The sequence below is a fragment of the Schistocerca piceifrons genome, chromosome 1, assembly GCF_021461385.2.
Source record: "Schistocerca piceifrons isolate TAMUIC-IGC-003096 chromosome 1, iqSchPice1.1, whole genome shotgun sequence".
NCBI lineage: Eukaryota > Metazoa > Arthropoda > Insecta > Orthoptera > Acrididae > Schistocerca > Schistocerca piceifrons.
This window is the reverse complement of record NC_060138.1, coordinates 726,499,547-726,522,473: the sequence shown is the minus strand read 5'-3', so window position 1 is coordinate 726,522,473 and position 22,927 is coordinate 726,499,547. Positions and strand designations below refer to the sequence as shown.

The 22,927-nt window shown below is 39.4% G+C and overlaps 1 protein-coding gene across 2 annotated transcripts in view; it reads left to right on the top strand.

Annotated features, from left to right (window-relative positions):
• Positions 1-22,927, top strand: part of LOC124789859 — a 115,438-nt gene that overhangs the window by 43,581 nt on the left and 48,930 nt on the right. For both annotated transcript variants that reach the window (XM_047257374.1, XM_047257382.1), the window contains exons 4-5: positions 8,237-8,417; positions 14,740-14,918. In XM_047257374.1, coding sequence (XP_047113330.1) covers positions 8,237-8,417; positions 14,740-14,918 — 360 coding nt within the window. The remainder of the gene's footprint in view (positions 1-8,236; positions 8,418-14,739; positions 14,919-22,927) is intronic.

The window sequence follows — 22,927 nt, the reverse complement described above, 5'->3', positions numbered from 1 at the left end:
ACCTAATGGATCCAAAGATGTTGTATTTTGTGATGACTTCCATAAATCTCATTTGTTTTTGTTGGAAAACTCAGGCTGTTATATCGTGTCGATGCATGGTGGCTTGTTGTATCTTAGTTGTTATTTGATTTCTGGCCACAACGAGTTGCATGTGAATGTTACGAAGAGGTCAGGTTGTCCATAATTTCTTATGTAGGTCATGGCATCTTGAATGTTTTAGTGCACATGTCTCGGATGTCCTATGTATGATGAAAGTAAGATTACCATTGTTCCTATGTATGATGAAAGTAAGATTACCATTGTTCCTATGTTTGTCATTTATGATTGAGTCTCAAATGTGGATGTATTCTTCTGTGTGTAGTTTCTTCTGATTCAATCTTATGTAAAGCATCTGTTCTGCTTCTGTTTTTGCGTACATATCTACCAAGAATTGTTGGAATAAACAGTGAGTGTTGAGAATGTGATTGTATGTTTCATTGTCTCTGGTCATAAAGTGGTAAACATAGAATGCCTTGGAAGGGTCTTGTTTGTTTCTACCCCTGTTTCCGTTGGATTTGTCTCACATTAATGATATGTCCTCTCTACACAGAAATACTAATTGACATTGGAGGGCATCGTATGAACGGTGCCTCTGTAATGCTTTGTAATCCTTCTCTTCTTCATTGTAAGATTCTGTCACAGCTTGTGTTTTCATTGTTCACAGTTAAAATGACGACGTTGTCTATCTGAGGTGCATTAAATCAATGTTTGTGTTCTACATGTGGTCTTATGTTGACTTGACTTATAACTTTATAATTGTCAGAAATCATTGTCTAGTGCAGTTTTGAATATGTGAATCAGTTGATTGTATTTGTGTAAGATCCTCTGTACATCTTGGACTAATTCTCGTCTCAGTATGCTGATATTTGTGCATCATTGACCAATTTCTGCTTCTTCATTTCTGATGAAATGTACTTGTAGAAATTTATGGTCTTCGTTGGATAGTGGTGGTAATGATCCGATGTTGTGATAGGTTTGTACTTGGATGGAAAAAACATCATCAATTTCATCTCTATTAGTGTTGACCAAAGTGGCACTGAAGGAAATCATTTGGAAGGAGGCATTGTACACTTTTACATTTTGAAGAAAGTGTTTTGATTCTGGAGTTTCCACAGTCGTGTAATGTAAAAATTCCTGTGGAGGTGCTTCCAGTGGTGGTAATCAAATTTTTCCATTCATGCAACAGAATCCTGGTGTTCCTCTACTCTATTTTTTTGCGTTGCAAAGTTGACATATGTTATCCATTTTTCTGATTACGATGTGTTTGTTTGTTATATTCTTTCATTAGTTTGTAGTGGAATGCTTCATTTGTTAGGTTGTACTGTTTACATGCCCTCATACACACTCCTTGTAGCGTGACATATTCATGGCTGGCTTGAGTTTGCAGTGTCAACACAATCTTTGTTGACATTGCCATACAATATTTCAAGTGTGTAATTTGTGTCTATGGGCCATTGTCCCAAGAAGATCACTTATGATGAAAAAAGTACTTTCTCTGTCTGATTAATTCATATTCTGCGAAGACATTGATACCCTAGCTATTGAGCATCACAAACTCATCATCAGTCTTCTGATTAAAATGACTGATGGCATGTATCATGCTTACTGAGATTCCAGGTGAGATGCGTGCTCATAAAACATTTCACGGTAATCTGAGGCATAGTCTTAGCTATCCTTTAATGGACAGTATTTATTTCTCTAATGTTGCAACAAATGTCTGTTGTATGACAAGATAGAGAATTAAAAACTTTCATGTCAAATTTTGGAGTGATTTACGTCCAAAGTTGCTTTGCACTACACTGATAACCACAGTGATACACCGAAGGGTGACTTAAGTGACAGCAGCATATCAGGGACAGCATAGTGCACCAGTCACAATGCATTAATCAGTGTTTCATTGCAGAGTAAAGCAGGAACAGGTTGCTTTGCAGAGATTTTATCCCAGTTCTGTAATCAAATTAAAGTTTGGTCACCTTTCAGTAGCCAGCAGCCAATCAAAGATACACTTAATGTATCAAACAAAGTCTGCACTTATTGCAGGATAATGTATAAAACAATTGGTCTGTTGAGGAAGTAAGTTACAGAAAGGCATTTCTCTGCTGATTACAGACTGCTCTCTAAGGTAAACTGAAAGTGTGTTTATCTTCTCCCATATAGCAGTGCAAAAGTCCTCCTTCAGCTCCTCTCACCAGGAAGGTCACTCCATTCCCAGGTTTCTGCTAGTAGGAAAGATGACGCCTGCCAGTGGCTGAAGTGCCCAAAAGGAGCTGGTTGTAGAGTTTCATGATTATCCTCAGTCCCAGAGACTGTAACAGTGAAGTCCTCTCAGCCAGAGAAACTCAAGGAGCAGTGAGAGAAATCCAAAAAGAAAACCCCTAAGACCAAGGAAATTGCAGTGGAACCCACACCTACCATCTCTGCGTGTGGAGATAAGGTGGAGATTCTGGCGTTTGCTGAGGACCTAGATCTTGCCAGACCCACAGACACAATGGATATAGACTGCTCGGGCAATCTGATTCCCGGCAATGCGGGCCCCGTCGTCCTCCGTGGCTATAAGGGATATTGGAGGAACTGTAGCGACTATAATAGTGTGTCAAGTGGAGTTTGCGTTTATGTCCTAAACTCAGTCTGTAGTGAACCTGTGCCCCTTCAAACCTCTCTGGAAGCTGTGGCTGTCATAATATGGACGACGCAGGATGTTGAAACTTTACTGTCTCAGTTTGACCTCTGCCTCTTAAATACTGGGGCTGCTACACATTTCAGTGTGGCTTGTGATAGTTGCTCGGCCATTGATTTATCACTTTGCAGCCCAGGACTTCTCACATGTATCCACTGGAGAGCACATGACGACCTGTGTGGTAGTGACCATTCCCCATCTTCCTGTCACTGCTCCAGCGTCAAGCCCACAGACGCCTGCCCAGGTGGGCTTTAAACAAGGCAGACAGGGAAACTTTCACCTCTGCGATCACTGTTGACTCTCTCCCACACGGTAACATCAATGCGATGGCTGAGCAGGTGACTACAGCAATTGTTACTGTCGCAGAAAACGCAATCTCTTACACTTTAGGGTGCCCCTGGTGAAAGGCGGTCCATTGGTTGTCACCGGAAGCTGCTAAGGCAATTGAGGAGTGTCGGTGAGCTCTACAGTGGCATAAGAGGCACCCTTCCCTGGAGCACCTCATAGCCTTTAAGCAGCTCCGTGCCCGTGTTCGCCAACTTATCAAAAGACGGAAGCAGGAGTGTTGGGAGAGATATGGAGAGCACATGGGCACATGGGCACATGGGCATTGGGTGTCATAGGTCACCTTCCCAAGTCTGGACGGAGATCAGACTACTTTTTGGGTACCAGGCCCCAACAGCTGTCTCCGATGTTATCATAAATGGTGAGTTATGTACCGACCAAACCCGATTGCCGAGCACTTTGCTGAACACTTTGCTTGAGCCTCTGTGTTGGAGAATTGCCCCCCCCCCCCCCCCCCCCCCCCCCCCAGTTTTTTGCACCCTCAAACGGCAGATGGAAAGGGAAGTCCTCTTGTTCACTACATGCCACATTGAACCCTATAACACCCCATTTACAGAATGAGAGCTCCTCAGTGCCCTTGCACATTGCCCCGATACATCTCCTGGGCCAGTCAGATGATTAAACATCTCTCTGCTGACAGCAAGTGACTTCTCCTGATCTTCAATTGGATCTGGTGCGATGGTGTCTTTCCATCACAATAAGGAGAGCACCATCATTCTGGTGCTTAAACCCAGTAAAAACCCACCTGATGTGGGTAGCTATTGGTCCATCAGCCTCACCAACGTTGTTTGTAAGCTGTTTGAACGTATGATGGTGTCGGCAGTTGGGTTGCGTCCTGGAATCAGGTGGCCTACTGGCTCCATGTCAGGGCGGCCTCCACCTGCGGCACTCTGCCACTGATAATCTTGTGTCCCTCAAGTCTGTCATCCGAACACCTAGGCTGCGGCTCTGCCAGGACTTTGCATGTGGCCCTAAGGACTCAGTTAACCCAGTGACTCTGCTGTCACTTCCTCTCGATTCTCAGCATGTACCGGGCCATGAAGTGTTTAACATAAATGGCTCGATGGCTGATGGTCGTGTTGGCTTTGCCTATGTTCATGCAGGACATATAGAACAGCAGTCCTTGCTAGATGGCTGCAGTGTTTTCACTGCAGAACTGGTGGCCATATCTCGTGCTCTGGAGCACATCTGCTCATGCCCAGGTGAGTCATTTCTCCTGTGTACTGACTCCTTGAGCTGCCTACAAGCTATTGATCAGTGCTACCCTCGTTATCCTTTTGTAGTGACCCTCCAGGAGTCCATCTATGCCCTGGAACGGTCCAGTCATTCAGTGGTGTTTGTCTGGACCCCACGTCACATTGGAATCCCAGACAACAAACTTGCTGACAGGCTGGCCAAACAGGCTACGTGGAAACCGCTTATTGTGATTGACTTCTCTGAAACTGACCTGCGTTCAGTATTACGCCGCAAGGTTTTGCAGCTTTGGGAGACGGAATGGCATAACCTCAGTACGCACAACAAGCTGCTTGCCCTTAAGGGAACTACGAACATGTGGAAGACCTCCATGTGCACCTCTCACAGGGACTCGGTGGTTCTCTGTCGGCTCCGCGTTGCCATACGTGGCTGTCGTATGGTTACCTCCTCTGTCACGAGGACCCACCTCGGTGTCGCTGGGGCCCACAAATGACAGTCGTCTATTTCTTGCTGGACTGCCCACTTTTAATTGCTCTGTGGTGGACTTTTTAACTTTGCCAGCATCCTATCTTCGGTTTTGGGTGACAGTGCCTCAGCAGCAGCTTTAGTTGTACGTTTTATTCATGAGGATGAGTTTTATCATTTGCTCTAAGTTTTAGCACATGCCCTTTGTCCCTGTGTGTCCTCCAGCCTAGTGTTTCAGGGTGGAGGTTTTAATGTGCCAGAGTGGCTTGCTTTTCCATTTTATTGTCATGGCCAGCTAGCCATGGTAACCTGCTTTCTTGTTTTAACCTCTTCTACCTGTTTCTTGCGTCTTTGTGGTTTTCTTGTTCCCTTTTGTCCATTTAAGTGTTTGTTCCCCTTCAGTCATTGTTCTGGTTTTTCCTTTCATTCTGTTTTGTGTTGTAGGTCTCATTGTCTTATTCTCACCTTTGTGGCATTTTTTCCTTCGGAACAAGGGACTGGTGACCTCATAGTTTGGTCCCTTCCCCCCTCTTTCAAACCCACCAACCACATGTTCTCCTTTCTTGCTGGGTTGCCCGTTATCTGAAAAGGAATGGAAGATTCGGAGGTTCACAGCTCTCAGCTGTCTTTGCTATTCTGAGGCCCAACAGGAATTCAACAGTCTCCACCTGGTATTTTTAATGTCTGCCTTTGCTTCTTGTGTGTTTTATCCTCCTCCTTACTCCTTACCTCCATCCTGTCCCATTCTCCTCCTCCTCCCTGGTGGTTCCCATTCCCTCCACCGAGCGAGGTGGTGCAGTGGTTAGCACACTGGACTCAAATTCGGGAGGACGACAGTTCAATCCCGTCTCCGGCCATCCTGATTTAGGTTTTCCGTGATTTCCCTAAATCGCTTCAGGCAAATGCCGGGATGGTTCCTTTGAAAGGGCACGGCCGATTTCCTACGCCATCCTTCCCTCACCCGAGCTTGCGCTCCGTCTCTAATGACATTGTTGTCGATGGGACGTTAAACACTAATATCCTCCTCCTCCTCCATTCCCTCCCCTCATTGAATTGCTCCTCCTCAGCCGGAGAAGAAACCCTCTTCTCCAGCACCTGTACGATGGCCCGGACAGGCATCCTTTTTTCCTGTGTTCGTCTTCATACTGCACTATAAACGATGGCTGTTCGGACCCATTTAGACTCTGTGGTAATAGTATGCAATCTATCTCTCTCCACCTCCCTCTCCCATCCCCCAGATTGGCCTCCTATGCTTGCCGCTCTTCTTGTCCCTTCCTTCTCCCTGGAGATTTTAATGCCATTAACTTTCTGTGGGGTGGTACGGCAACCACTGAATTGTTGAAGACCTTCTGGCAAGTTTTGATCTCTGCCTCTTCAACACTGAACCCCCCCCCCCCCCCCCCCACACACACACACACACACACACACACACACACTCTTTAGTGCCCCCATGCTCACACCCCCACCAATGGGTATTTCTAGTATGTTGTTCATGATACTCTCTCCTACTACTGTACAAAAATTTGCAATTACTCAGTTTTTCTTCTGTTTGATCTTTCTTGGTGTTTGTTGACAGAGCTGCTTCAGCCATGCATAATTTCTTTCATTTGTTTAAAAAGTGTGTGTTAGTGGCAAGTTGCACATATGCTTCCAGGGTTGCCACAGGTTCTGGAAATCGTGGAATATCAGGGAATTTCAAACACTTCAGGGAAATCATGGAAATATAAAGGAAATTTTTGTCTCAGTAGATGAACTGGTTTGTTTACTGAGGTGTCATGAATTGTTGCTGGCTGGGTGCAGCTGAGCAACTCAGTGTAAAGATGATTGCTGAGCCACAGAAGGCATGTAGAAAAGAATCATCCTCTCACAACTAAATTTTCAGCCAGAGCTTTTGTCAGAAAATAAGAGCAAACACATGCATTCACATAATCACTCAGACATAACTCATACACACATGACTACTGTCTAAGGCCACCACGTCTACAGCCTCTGAGAATTAAATCCAAACAAACCACTCCTCGTGCTTCTCATCAGCAGCTTCTCAGCTAGTGACAAGAAGTAGTAGCAGCACTGATTGCAAGCTGAGGGGAGTGGTAGGAACAGAAGAAGAAGTAGTGATGAGGGAGTAGGGAAGTGGCTCAGCAATCATCTTTACACTGAGTTGCTACCTATCCTCATTATTACTTATTCTCAGAATATTTGAACAAGTTATTTGTTGCATGCATTGATCACTGCAGTCTCATTTCACTGACATGCTGTCTGTGGCTTGTGAAATTCCGCAATGGGCCAAAACTGCAGGCCGTTTCTGTGGGTATCTGTAATGGATCGGGCGTGTCGATCTGAAGCCATTTGCTTCCCACTAATGTGCAGGCCTTGCTTGTTGGATGTAGTCTCACAGATCTGCCTGCAGGCAAGGTCTGTTTGTGTTTGACATAATGCAGCAGATCTTCATGGTTTATCCATGGTCACAGGACTGCAGTGCTCCTCACCAGACCAGAGGCCACGAGTGATGGATTTCAGGAATCACGACTGTCTCACAGCAAGTACATTGTGCCGTGTGGCATTTTATATACTTATATTTGTTCTAGTACTTCTTGGCACTTCAAAAATAGTTTATATGTTACAAAGTATGGATGATGATAAGAAGGAAAATGTCAGCTGCTGGCAGTTCGTACACTATGTTCTCATATATTTCTCGAAAGAAAAATCACACAATACCTGTAAACAATAGAGGATAATAACTGGCAATAACGAACATAGTAAAACCAGCATATTGGCGGTCACCAACAGTGTTGGTTTACACAATTCATCCCTACCTTGTGCACATTATTCGAGAGGCCTACTTTTTTTCGAGGTTATTTCTGAAATCAGTGAAGGTATTTTAAATCCGTCTTGTGACTCCAAGGAAATGGGTATTTTAGTTAACAAATGTGTTTTGTTTAATTGAAATAAATTAATGTCAGTGGTCTTGCTGAGACACATATACCACTTGGGTTGCTTCCTCCATCTAAAGCTGGCTGGGGTGGCCGAGCGGTCCTAGGCGCTACAGTCTGGAACCACGCGACCGCAGGTTCGAATCCTGCCTTGGGCATGGATGTGGGTGATGTCCTTGGGTTAGTTAGGTTTGAGTAGTTCTAAGTACTAGGGGACTGATTACCTCAGAAGTTAAGTTCCATAGTGCTCAGAGCCATTTGAACCTCCATCTAAAAACAGTTCATTACTAAAGGTGTTGATTTTAGTATTTAGATTTTTGCTCACATCAGAAAATGCCAGGTTTTTGGCAAATTTTTTTAGATATTTCCTTGTTTGCGCTATTGTTTCTTGTACTGAGCTGCAAAGACAGATTATCAACTTACGTCGTAACTTACTCTTGAGATCTCAAAATTTGTCAGGGAAAAATCCTAAAACTTGTCTGGAAATCGGGGAAATATCGGGGAATTTCCCCTTGGGGAAACTTGTGGCCACCCTGGTTTCAGAATGTTCAAAATAATTGTCATTTTACTTCTTGTATTGCAGATTTTTGAACCAAATTGCTGTTCTTACAAAATCTTCATCTGATACACTATACCAGGCTGCAAGGAAAATGCATGTTCCTGACTGGTTGGTTGGCTTGCGTCATGACATTGCTCATGGGACAACACTTCCATCATTGGCACTGTTGAGGAAAGCTGCACAGTTCGCTCTCACATGGTTGCATGTAAGTCTCAGCAGGAGAGTTGCCGTATTTGTGTGATGATACATGATTGAAACCTTTGTTACCCAACCACACTCTGCTTATTCTGTTTGAGTACTTAGACAACACATGAAATTTTGTAATTGCAGAACAGTTTTTTTGTAAATTTAAAACTAAATTTGTCCATCCATAGACCTCTAGTGTAGCACAAAGTTTTTCTGTCTATATTTGAATGCATTGTGGAAATTGCCATGAAGACAATGTACTCAATCTGTACATGGCCAATAATGGTACTAATAGTCAACTAACATTTCACCTCTATATAAGTGTTACTACCGCAAAACCTTTAAATTTCCCTCATATTGCAATAAGAGTTTCTGCTCATTATAGCATGCAGTCAGAGTTATTATGCAACATATCGCACGAGGCTACTGTGACAAGTTCTCAGTTGATTGGCACCAATTCCCATATGACACTCATGAATAGAGGCACCTGTTTGTGGTGAAAATTTTTGCCCGATTTCGTCATTTTTAAAAAATTATTTCGGTATATTTTTCGCTACTCTTTTTTTCCATTTCGCCAATAATTTCGTTGAATTTTATTTCCACTTTTCAGCAGTAAAAGGTACAGGAAATACATTTATGGCACATTTGCAGTGAAAAATATTTTATTTTACATAAATTGAAAAAGCATAAAAATTATAAATCTTGTTAAAACACAAATACCAAATCATGAAACTTTGGAAAACATTTATCCTGTCCTAGTCTATGTACACAACACACAAGTCAGTCCGAGAAAGACAAGGATACCATGACTTCCATATTACTGGGAGTCAGAGCTGTTCTCCTGTCAGACATTATATTGCAGTATCTAGAAAATGATCTCTCACTATCAACATTACTGACTGGGATCCACAAAGCCTCCACTACAGCTTTACACAAGCCTGGTATGTATTTGTTCATCCATTCTCTCAGCTTCGGATGATCAACTTTTTCCATCGGGATGTTAGCCTGAATGAAAGCTCGAGTAGTTGATAAAATGAATTCTTCTTGATCATTTTTCGCTCGTTTTGCTGCTGCAGTGACTTCCATGAGCGTAGCTTGTCTTTTTATACTAGTAGTTGTCAGTGCCTTCTCCTTGTTCTTCTTGTGGGAAGAACTGTTATTAATGTGTTTCAGGCTTGTGTCCTTCCTCTGCCACTCAATACGCACATTGCAGTATTTGCACATAAGTATCTTCCTACTTTTGTCGAAAACATAAAATCCTTCTGACGAAAATTCCTTTTCTCGTTCGAAAACTGAACTACCATATTAATCATCTGTAGCACGAAAACAAAACACAAAATACCACACTCAATACACCAGCGATCCACAACGATTTCCCACACGCAATACTGAATACACCGCCAGAACGTTGTAGAATGTCTTTGGAATACTCGATATGTTATATATATCGAAATGGTGTACAATCGATATCCAGATTGTATTGCCATAACTCCAATTGAATTTCCGCAGTTAAGTTCAAATGATGAGATTTTGCAAAGTTTCATCAATTATTTCGCGATTTGGCTTAAAAGTAAATAGTTTCACGTTTTCAACAAAATATGTAAAATTTCGTGAAAATTTCGTGATTTCGCGCTTTGCGAAAAACAGGTGCCTCTACTCATGAATCGTAGCTGTATGAGCTACTCCTGTGGTTCACTTGTTACATGCTTAAAGACAGATCTCTCTTTGCTATTTAAAATTTACAATTCTGTTATTCCATTATCAGTCTCTCTGTCAGCTTATCAGGCTACCATAGAGAGAGCTGGAAGTCAGATACTTTCAGTTGATAGATAGAATGGGATCCCCAAGCTTAGTTGTGGAAACTACTTGAAGTACTAGGTGCGGCTCCAGTTTGAAAGCTGACATTGATAATGACAAGAGTAATACTTCATTACTAGTACCTAGTGTAGTCTTGGGCAAAGGCCCAGTTCAGTTAGTTCGTATATCTGCATGGTATGACAGTTACAGGAGTCATCACAGAAATCTGCCGTGTATGTGGTAAAAATTAGAGAGAATTTCCTGAAAAAAAAAAAATATTTTGTCAACAGGCAAATCATCGACAATGTCAAGGGGCTCCAGAAAGACCTATCTTTCCAATGTTAAAATTGTGCTTATAAATTAAATTTTTTCTAAGAAAGTATTTGACCTAGGAAGTTGAAATTTTTACAGGTTATTTATAGGAGTATTGGCTACAACTTAACACTTGGCCTTTTAAAAATTATAATTCAGTTGTTACATTTAATTTTTTATATTGTAATCAAAATTCACTACTTTTTGTGCCTTTTTTTGTTTATAAATTCAACAATATACAGGTATCTGGAAAAAGGCTGTGTTAACTTATGCAGAAGGGACTGTGTAACATTTCCTGAAAAGCTGAAGAAAATTGTTTTGGTAGATCCTGAGAAAACATGTAATTTGTATCAAAAAATAAAACTTGTGGGAATCAAGTGACAAAGTTTGGATTACCTTTTTAGTGCATTACAGGTCCATAGGATGGATTCTCTTCATCTTCTGCAAACTCTTTCTCCAGCTTCCTCTTTGTCCTCCTCCTGTTTACTCTGGCTTGTATTTCTAGGCTATTTACAGCCCTGTCAGCAGCCCAAAGATGTTCCTTGTCTAAAGCAAGCACTGTTTGTACCATGTTGAAACCTATCATCAGTCCCATATTCTGAAATACCTTGCACCTTATAACATTGCCGTCATTGATAGTAACAACAGCATCATGCACACCAAACTGAAGTGTTTGTATTCCAGCAAATAGGGTCATGGTGATTCTCGACCATACAACTCTGTTTACACTTTCATTTCGGTTTTGAGATTTTCCATGAACAATCGTTTACAACAGTTCATATGCTGCTGAGTATCTGAAAAAAAAAAATTATCACCTCAATTACAATGTCAGGCAGACTGTTTATGATTGTACCCTTCATCAGCTTGTTGTACTTATACCAACTGTCTTCTCCTTTGGGACAGAATGATAGAGACTTCCATCAGTTAAAAAAAGTATGAAAAAAGAGCCCAAATAGCCTTCTTCATTTCAGCAATACTGTATATGTTTTGCCTAATAGCCATTCCATAATAGTTCCGTAACTTATTAATTACACTGTCAGTTAACATTCCCTTCCTATCTGACCATTGACTATCACTGACCTTTTTTTTTCTTTTTCTTTTTTTTTTTTTTTTTGGATGAAACTGTCACTGTAGCCTTGATCCCATTCATTTCTGTATGTGTCAAATACACTCAAATTTCTGCACTACAATATCACCACCATAGGGCTTCAGTTGTTGAAAACTTTCAGAATCACCGTCACTAAGGTAATTCACATATCACCCTTTATCACAAGCAACAAAACTTTGAAATATACTAGCAACACCAGCCACTTCTATTCCTCCACAACTGTCAGTTAGCTGTGCAGTTATTTTCATGTGTACCTTTATTTTTTGTGGACAATTACAATATTTAGATATTACTGCTACATCTAAAACTTTCCCTGTATACATACTGCACGCAGATACTACATTATGAAGAGATGTGTATCCCCATTTACGCTAGGTACCATCGAATGCTGCAGTCAAGTCTCTATTACAACTGTTTTCTATTACTGCCTCTTTCCCAGCTTTCTTCATAGATTCTATACTGACATCATCTACTTTAGACCCTGTAAGTCTCTTATAGTTTGTAAACTTGGTTGGGGAGTTTGGAAGATTGTCACGCCACAGAAAACTGCACCTGCAATAGCACACTTTCCAATTGTACGTGAGGCATAAACAAATATAATGTTTTGTTTATAGCTTTTGCTACAGTTTTCTTCATTTGGAGTTATTGCAACACTGTTTCAGATGGTGGCCATATATGGACTATTACTAGACTTCAGTTCCATTTACTGGCAAGTCCTATTAGGTTTTTTATTCAGTGTTCCAGACTGACTTCGCTACACTGAATACATTCTGCACAGTTTTCAAAAATACCGTTGAGAACTGACATATCAAATATTCCATTCACATCTGATTTGCCCGTAAAACATTCATGCTTTTCACTAACTGAACCAAACTTCCTCTGTGGAGTACTTTCTTTCTCACTTTCGTTGCCATGGGCAGGTTCACACACTTTATCATCTTTATTGTTTACGGTAATAACACCTACCTTTGGCTTGCCAACATTTCTCCTTTTCTTAAAAGCCGTCAGAGGATTTCTAGTCAGTTTATGTTTGCCCATTAGTATCCATCAGTGAAACAGATACTTCAATGAACAGAATTCACTACAAATATTTTCAGGATTACAAAAGAATAAACAAACAGCGATATATACCAGACTGGCAGAGGCTAGCCACAACACTTAGTGTGTAACACTTATTTTCATCTACATCTACATTTATACTCTGCAAGCCACCCAACGGTGTGTGGCGGAGGGCACTTTACGTGCCACTGTCATTACCTCCCTTTCCTGTTCCAGTCGCGTATGGTTCGCGGGAAGAACGACTGTCTGAAAGCCTCCGTGCGCGCTCTAATCTCTCTAATTTTACATTCGTGATCTCCTCGGGAGGTATAAGTAGGGGGAAGCAATATATTCGATACCTCATCCAGAAACGCACCCTCTCGAAACCTGGCGAGCAAGCTACACCGCGATGCAGAGCGCCTCTCTTGCAGAGTCTACCACTTGAGTTTATTAAACATCTCCGTAACGCTATCACGGTTACCAAATAACCCTGTGACGAAACGTGCCGCTCTTCTTTGGATCTTCTCTATCTCCTCCGTCAACCCAATCTGGTACGGATCCCACACTGATGAGCAATACTCAAGTATAGGTCGAACGAGTGTTTTGTAAGCCACCTCCTTTGTTGATGGACTACATTTTCTAAGGACTCTCCCAATGAATCTCAACCTGGTACCCGCATTACCAACAATTAATTTTATATGATCATTCCACTTCAAATCGTTCCGCACGCATACTCCCAGATATTTTACAGAAGTAACTGCTACCAGTGTTTGTTCCGCTATCATATAATCATACAATAAAGGATCCTTCTTTCTATGTATTCACAATACATTACATTTGTCTATGTTAAGGGTCAGTTGCCACTCCCTGCACCAAGTGCCTATCCACTTCAGATCTTCCTGCATTTCACTACAATTTTCTAATGCTGCAACTTCTCTGTATACTACAGCATCATCTGCGAAAAGCCGCATGGGACTTCCGACACTATCTACTAGGTCATCTATATATATTGTGAAAAGCAATGGTCCCATAACACTCCCCTGTGGCACGCCAGAGGTTACTTTAACGTCTGTAGACATCTCTCCATTGATAACAACATGCTGTGTTCTGTTTGCTAAAAACTCTTCAATCCAACCACACAGCTGGTCTGATATTCCGTAGGCTCTTACTTTGTTTATCAGGCGACAGTGCGGAACTGTATCGAACGCCTTCCGGAAGTCAAGAAAAATAGCATCTACCTGGGAGCTTGTATCTAATATTTTCTGGGTCTCATGAACAAATAAAGCGAGTTGGGTCTCACACGATCGCTGTTTCCGGAATCCGCTATCATATAATCATACAATAAATATAATCATACAATAAATATAATCACACAATAAAGGATCCTTCTTTCTATGTATTCGCAATACATTACATTTGTCTGTGCTAAGGGTCAGTTGCCACTCCCTGCACCAAGTGCCTATCCGCTGCAGATCTTCCTGCATTTCGCTACAATTTTCTAATGCTGCAACTTCTCTGTATACTACAGCATCATCTGCGAAAAGCACTCACATCACTAAAATATTCAGGAATACAACATTTGACAGCAGTTTTACAGTGCCACAATGAGTCATGCTCACGCAGAACATATTTCAAAAATAATTTAAAAATACTTTTAGTCTTCTGAACTGAATAAATTACATATCAATTGAAAGACGAAAGTCTAGATTTTTAAAATACAAAAAAGTAAAAATGGAAATTTCATGATTTTGAATCTTTCCAGAGCCCCTTAAATGCCCAGTGTAGTTGAAGGTGTCAGGATTGACCACTACAGAATCTTCCTTCCATTCAGTTTCTTTTAGTACTTGTACACTGTCTTTTTGCTTATTCCTCTAAAATATTGTACCTACAGAAGAACTATGTTTCGAATGTAGATACCACTAGAATAGACGTTGAGCTGAATACATGAGAGGTGTTGATTACTGTAGCTTACGTATTGAACTCGTATGCATCAGTACACAGGAACAGAAAGTGCTTCTGTCAAGTGAATCATAGATTAGTCCTCATTATTTAGGTTTAGCACATCTTTGTTTTTCTTTCTTTACAGGAATACTACTGGAAAGGTGAAGCCACTGCATCATCAGATTTTGTAGTTGCAGAAGGGGATCTTGGTGATACTGAAGACTCTGAAGAGCTTAAAGAACTACTTGAAATGTGGCAAGCCCTAAAATTGTACTCACTAGCCGAATATGAACATCTAGGGCAGATTCCTGATGGGCCACTGAGGTTAGTAATGGTAGTAAATCATCCTGAAAGAAAATACCTACCAAAGATACGTATCACAAAAAACTGAAACTCATCAATTCTTTATACAGTGCTTCTGTTTTAAAGCTACTGCTCTCTAATAAACCATAATACATAAAATATACATTTTATCTTGTGACATGCGATTCCCAATGGAAAAATATTTTGAGCAATGCTCTCTGGAAGTGGAAATTAATAATTGTCCCATATTATGTAAGCTTCAAGTTTATTGTAATTTGATTTTCTACATGAAATAACTTTGATAGCACTGTGCAGTAAGTCAAAACACACGATTTGCTGTGAGCATATTTTTAAAGTGTCATTCTAAAGTTCTAGTATTTTTCTTGCAGTGATGTACTTGGTTTTGTATACTTGAATCTTTCGAAATTAGTGTTATAAAATAGTCACAAATGGGGAAGGTCTAAGATTTGCAGCATATTGTTTCTTTTGGATTTAAAAGAGGGGTTCAAGCAGCAGAGGAAGCTCAGAACATTTCTATCATGTGTGGAGGAATTTGCTATTGGACACATCACATCTGAAAAGCAGTTCCTTGTTCAAGGAAGATCATGCTATCGTAAATGATTTACAACATGCAGGAAGTCTCAATAATTGACTTCAATCGTTAGATATCTTTTGACATTTGCCTTTAGTAGGCAAGGTTCAGAAGTACTGCATACTCTAAATCAAAGCATCAAAAATCAAAGGGGTCACTATTAATACATTTGTTTTGAATGTAATTAGTTTGCTCATTGAGTATCCCTATGCATATTATTAGTAGTGACAAGTTGTGATCCTAAATTCTTAAGAGCAAATTAATGGCAGGGCCCTAACAAAAGACATCTTGAGCAAGGGACATGGTGAACAGATAATACTTTGTATCTGGTGACACAGAAAGGGTGTTTCACATTAAGAACTTCTTGCCAGGGGTGTGTCCATTTCATGCCAACAACTGGACACCTTTTGATCATAGTATAAGAAACATAACCAACAAAACTATATAAACTGTGTTGCTATTACAAAAATACTTTTCTGATTTTACAAAAAAAAAGTCTCTATGGGAAATCATCCCTCATGCATTTACTCTGCTGATCTTGCACACTCACATATTTGCCTTTCCTGTTTCTTATCAAGCAACCATCAAGAAAAATCCTTTTTGGACAAAAATGCACTTCAGACATGGCTTGACATCTTTAACTCTGAATGAGTAGGTTTCTGCAGATGTGGAATCTGTAAACCACGTGAGCACTGTCATACTATTTTAGATAGTGTTAGAAAAATATTGCTTCTCTTACATTTACTGTCATGTTCAATAAACTAACGGAAAAATACTGTTAAAATGTACACTGTACTAATACAAATGAATTAAAACTCACCATGATAACCGTATGATGAAAGTCTATTTTAAAAAAACCTTAAGTTTATGTATCAAATTATTTAGGAATAAAGAGATGACTCACTGAAAGGCAGAAGCACTGCGCCGTCGACAGATACACAGACAAAAGGTACAGAACTTTGCTTTGAGCAATTTGGAATGAAATTCCTTTCTCAAGCTGTAGCGAGCGCACGCGAGGCCCCCCCCCCCCCCTCCCCCTCACATACACGTACACACGTATGTATGTGAACATAACCAACAAAACTACATAAACTGTGTTGCTATAACAGAAAATACTCTGCTGATTTTACAAACAAAAGTCTCACATGCGTACGCACGTACGTTTGAGTGATGGCTGGGTAGACAGCGAGCCACCGTAGGTTTAGGCCCGGGAGGTTATGAGAGCGAAGGTTGTGAAATGTTGCATGTTGCATGTTGTGCTCTACTGCATATTATGCCACTGGGTGGTCCACCTTGTTTTTGGCACCAGTTTGATGGTGGCCATTCATTCTGGTTGACAGCTGGTTGGCTGTCATACCAATGTAAAATGCTGTGCTGTGATTGCAGCAGAACTGGTATATAAAATGGCTACTTTCACAGGTGGCCCACCCTCTGATGCAATAGGATAAGCTTTTGACTGGTACGGGCCATCTGCGAAAGCTGCTATGTTATATACCAGCTCTGCTGCAACCACTGCACAGCATTTTACATTAGTATGTAGTATGACAACCAACCAGCTGTCAACCAGAATGAATGGCCATTCCGAAAGGTGGCAAAGCCGAGGTCTGTGCCTTTTGTTCATATATCTGTCGACAGCACAGCACTTCTCCTTTTCAGTGATTCATCTCTTTATTCCAAAATAATTTGTTATTCTCAACCGGAAGTTTATGTAACATGTGCATACCAAAATTGACATGAATTAGTAAGGTAATTTGCACAATGGAATTTGAAATGTCCTCTTGACATGCTGTCCCATGTCATATTAAAGGAGCATGGACATTAGGCAGTTGGAGAACATGCCTAAAGAAGACCAGTTATAAAATTATTCAGTGTCACATTTTCGTAAATGAAGTTGTCTTATCACAAAAACAAAATTGTCAGCAGAAGCAGAAAATGGCACTATAATCTGTGGAGTGTCATAAGTTTTCTGCTCTTACACTGTGGGGTACTGGAAGTAGCAAGAGCACTTATGATTGGGAAGTTCTATTAAGATTTCCTTATTGATTTTCAATATGGCTGATTGTGGCTCTGTCACAGAATAAGTAAAAAAAAACAGGCCTTTATTGAGACAATATGAGAGATGAGCTTAGTTGCAGTTTCCACATAAATTGATTACCAGGCATCACACTTTAAAAGAAAAATCGCTTCTATTATTCAGGGGAAATAACAAGAAAATGTCAAGTGAATGTAGCAGGATAATTCTGTGCCATGCACGAGGAACTTGATGGTCACAGAGTTGACCAACATATTCTGCATTGCTGTAGAGTTTTTTATACTACAGCAGGTAGAATTTGTTTTGTCTACTGATGTTTTCCTTGAGCGGACGTGGAACTGAGCCGGCCGCTGTGGCTGAGCGGTTCTAGGCACTTCAGGCTGAAACTGCTACGGTTGCAGGTTCGAATCGTGCCTTGGCCATGGATGTGTGTGGTGTCCTTAGGTTAGTTAGGTTTAAGTAGTTCTAAGTTCTAGGGGACTGATGACCTCAGAAGTTAAGTCCCGTAGTGCTCAGAGCCATTTGAACCATTTGAATCTGGAACCGACTGTCAGCTTGTGTTTCAAATACTCAGCCACTGACAGCCAAAGTACCTAAAGTAAATGTCAGTGAGTTTTATTCTCATTTCTGTGACTAAATTTAAGACTAGAGATAGTTGCAAATAACACTCAGATGCACCAGCTGCAAACTAATTATTGTGAATTGATAAATGTCACAATTATTGTTGTTTTTTCTGTCTTAAGAGTACTGGAAACTGAAATGCTCATTTACCAGATGCTATTCTCATTTTTGGAGCATCTCCAGTGGTAATGTTGTAAACATTACGTAATATGTCTCCTGATCATTATAGACTTTGAAACCATTTTTCTTAAGAACGCTATCATTGGCACTATTCCCAAAACAGAGGAACACAGATGGAAAGACAATAATACAACATTGATTGTGAAACCTGAATGCCACACAGAAATTTTGTAAGCTGCAAATAACAAAATTCCAAATCAAGAAACTCTACTTCACAAAGAAACCATATAAAGGTCACAGAGAAAATAAACCAGGAAATGTGAGAATTGCAAACTTGATTCCATCTTCTGCCACGTGAAAGGAGAAGCAGATATCATCAGAACGTGGTACAAGGAACACACACTGCTGACAGTAATGTTGAGAGTAAGTCATCCGTAAGCATTGGATGTATGTTTCTATGTACAACTGGGCTCTAGTTGTCAGCTTTCCTGACTGAATGTTCTACGTTGCCCTGTAGATGAGTAAGATAAATATGAGTATTCTGTGTAGCAAACATCGAATGTTCCAGCTACACCATTCAAAAAATAGTGAAAGTAAGTGACTGAAAAGTACCCATGAACTAATAAATAATATACAGGGTGATTCAAGAAGATATGAAAACATTTTAATGTTATTCTACAAGTAAAACTAAAAAAAAAAAAAGTTCAGTTAAACATTGCTCCACAAATGTTTAGCTACGGAGTTACAGCTAATAAGATTTTACCTGAAATTTAGCAACCTTGCTAATATGAAGCTATCGCAAAACTGTACAAGGTTAAAGTAAAGCACAATTTCCATTTATTTTGTTGTTACTGATGTGGTGAATCTAATAAAACATGTTCAGATGTGTAACTGCAGTAGTTTTCCAGAACATCCAGAGAAGCAAAGATGTATTTTGTAAAATTTTTTATTTATTAACTATTTGGCCCAATTTTTAAAATTCTAGTAAGATGCACATAGTTTTCAGCAGAAGTTGTAGAGAATTTAGTTTTGGAAAAATGATGGTAATAATGTTAACTGAAACTGTATGAATGTGTTAGATAATCTGCTTTTATTAATACCATACCACATGTGAATTCATGTTAAACTGGAATAATCAGTGTACATACAATTTCACAATACATGTTCAAAAATGTCTCCACCAAGTTCAATGCTTTTAACTATACATATATGAACAGACTTTGTTGCTCATTTCAGTTTCACAGGGTTGTTCTTAATTTCATCTATTGCATTCATAATGCGAGCAAGTAATGCCTCATGTGTATTGACTTTGTTCTCATAAAGGAGGTCTTTCATCCATCCTCATACACAAAAATCCATTGGTTTTAAATTGGGCGATGCAGGTGGCCACAGATGTGTAACATCATGACCAATCTATTTCTGGGGAAATGTTCATTTAAATGTGCAGTAATGGCATTTGTGAAATGTGGAGGTGCGCTGTCATGTTGAAAACACATTTGCAATCGCGTAGCAAGTGGAACATCTTAGAGTAGCCCAGGCATTTCTTCTTGAAGGAATTGTAAGTACATCTTGCCAGTTAGACGTCCTGAGAAAATGAATGGTCCAATAAAGTGTGTGTTGATTATACCCCACCACACATTTATGCTAAATCGCTGCTGGAAATTGCGTTGCGCTGTTGCATGTGGGTTTGCTTCAGACCATTCATGCTAGCTACGTAAATTGTTTGTACCATCTTGAGTGAACTGTGCTTCATCAGTAAATAAAATTTATTTGTGTAACTGCCGATTAGTGTTAAACCAATTGCACAACTCCAAGCGAAGGGCAGGATCTCCTGGATGTAAATGATCCACTTTTTGTTTATGGTGAGGATACAGATTATTGTACTTCAGTGTACACCATACCTTTGATTGTGAAATGCCTAATCGTTGAGAGGTACATTGTGTTCTGGTACCTGGGCTATGTTGAACATCATCCATAAGATCCTCCTCATCGTCTTCACTCATTGAGCACTCATTCTGATTATGAATGCGAGGTAGAGAACCTGTCTTCTGTAACATTCAAAATACTCTGCTAATGGTTCGTTCATTCGGAATCCTCGGAGTTGGATAATGTATGCAGTATTCGTTAACTGCAGCCGTAGCATTATGATCACATTTGCCACAAATAAACACCATATCGGCGTATTCCTCTGTTGTAAATTTGAAAGGCATGCCTATTTCATAAATAATCTACATACTTCAATAGTTACTATGTTGCTTCACTTAAATACACTGTTGTTATGTTCTTTCATTGAACAGTACAGAAAACTAACTTGTTTCAAGGTTAGGAAATGACTGAAGCAACTCACTAACAGTTGCCAACAATGACATAAACATTTCTACATTCTTAATGCAAAGTGAACAAATTTACTTGTGATGATGAATTCTTCTTGGGTTATCAGCTGAGTGGTGGTGTCGTCTTGTCGCAACATTTCAATGAGTTTCGGCGAAGATGATGGGTATGAAACTCATTGAAACGTTGCGACAAGATGACACCACCACTCGGCTGATAACCAGAGAAGAATTCATCAGTGGAATACACTGAGAAAGACTGCAATCGCATAAATTTACTCGTATAATAACATGTGCTTTTCTGAATGAATGTTCTGGAAAACTACTACAGATACACATCTGGGACATGTTTTATTAGATTCACCAGACCAGTAACAAGAAAATAAATGGAAATCATGCTTTACTTTAACCTCATACAGTTTTGCGATGGCTTCATATTAGCGAAGTTACTAAATTTCAGGTGAAATCTTTTATTAGCTGTAACTCCATAACAAACATTTGCGGACATATGTTTATATGAACTTTCTTCTTTAGTGTTACTTGTAGAATAACATATCAAAATATTTGCATATCTTCGTGAATCACCTTGTATATTATCATTAGTGAAGTTGTCAGTCATCTGAAGATTATTAAAACCTGCATTTTTTTAATCTGCACTGCAGTACATACCATTACTTAATTCCATTGTGGTCATTTTCAATTACAGTACAGGAGGAGGAACAGAATCTGTTTTTAAATATATTTTTTTTGTCATTTAAAGCATGGCTATAATTGCAGTAGTACATATGTAGTGAGTCATAAATAATTGGACATTCTCTCATTGCTGAAGTAGTGACTAAGACAGAAAGTGGAAAACTTCTTAGAGAGCAAGAAATGAGAGGGAACCATTACTCATAAAATAACGACCTCGAAATTAAAAAATTAACTTTTCTAACTCACTGTCACTTATTGTGCGTGAATTGTTCAGAATATCTCACCAAAATTGCAAACAAATATCTAGTGAGTCTAGTAGGATAATTCAGCTCTAGTCTGGGGGGTCTGCTGACTGTCACTGATTGCCAAATATTGTCTGGATGGACTGTCCTTTCAGTTGCACAGTGGACAGAAATACTTGTTATGCAATGATGGACATAATTAATGTAAATATGACAGAACTGTTTCCATTTTTGCATCATTAGTAACTCATGGGTTATGGACTATGTTCATAAAGTCAGATTATTCAAATTGATGTCAAATACAATTGTTTTCAAATTGAGCTTGATGTATATTTTAAAAATATCAATGCATGAATTGACTTCAAAGTAAACAATGATTAACCTGTCAAAATATGCAAAAATATTATTCACTAACGAGGTGCGTAAAGAATCATTACATGTGCAAAAATGGTACTATGACAGATTAGGTAAAGTGTGCAGTTAAGGTTTATTTCATGAGAAATAGTTATGCTGTATAAACATGCATTTAAGCAAACCACAGTATAAATATGCACTGCAGCCACACAGCCAAATTTTACTTCACTTTCTACTTGTACTACATTGTAAAGCCATCATGGAAGCTTTAGTTGCAGTTTCTCAGAAATGAGCACGCAACAGTTTCTATCATTATATTTTCCCATTCAAAATGTTATAAAAACCAGGGAGATTTCCACATTTCCATCCAACAGTCTGTTTCCATTAAGACATTCGTACCACTTTCAGATTTGTTTTTACGATTAGATTATATTAGATTCAGTTTTCATTCCATAGACACGATGATTCTCATTGGTGTGGAACATGTCAGAAAGTATAACATAAAGAACATCAAACATTTGAATATAATCCTTACTACCCATATCATTTGTCAGGAGATTGTCAAAATAGGTTAATAATTACAGGAAACTGAACTACTAAAATTTACAGAATTAATACAGTCAGAATGAAACATTTTAATAAATTTTAAAAAAATAAATTTATCACACACTGTCAATAAATTTATCATACACAAAATACCTAATCTTGTCTGTTGTAACAAAGTGCTGTCAAAACTGAAAGTGGGTCTAACAGTTCCTGTTAAGATATTTATTTATACAGTAGAAGGAGTAGGGAATGTGTGTCTTTGGATGACGAGTGGTGTACATTCAGAGCTCTCATAAAGATAAGTGTTTAATTGGTTAATAGTAGTTAATTAAGGCAATATTACATCATAAATAAGTAAATTAATATGTATTGTAAGCTATCAATTGAAGGTTTCAAATTTTTTGCATATTTTACGGAAAAAGAAAACATATCATAGGTGTGAATTTTGGATTAGGATTTGTTTACGTTATTGTATACTGTAAGTTACATGATTATTTCAA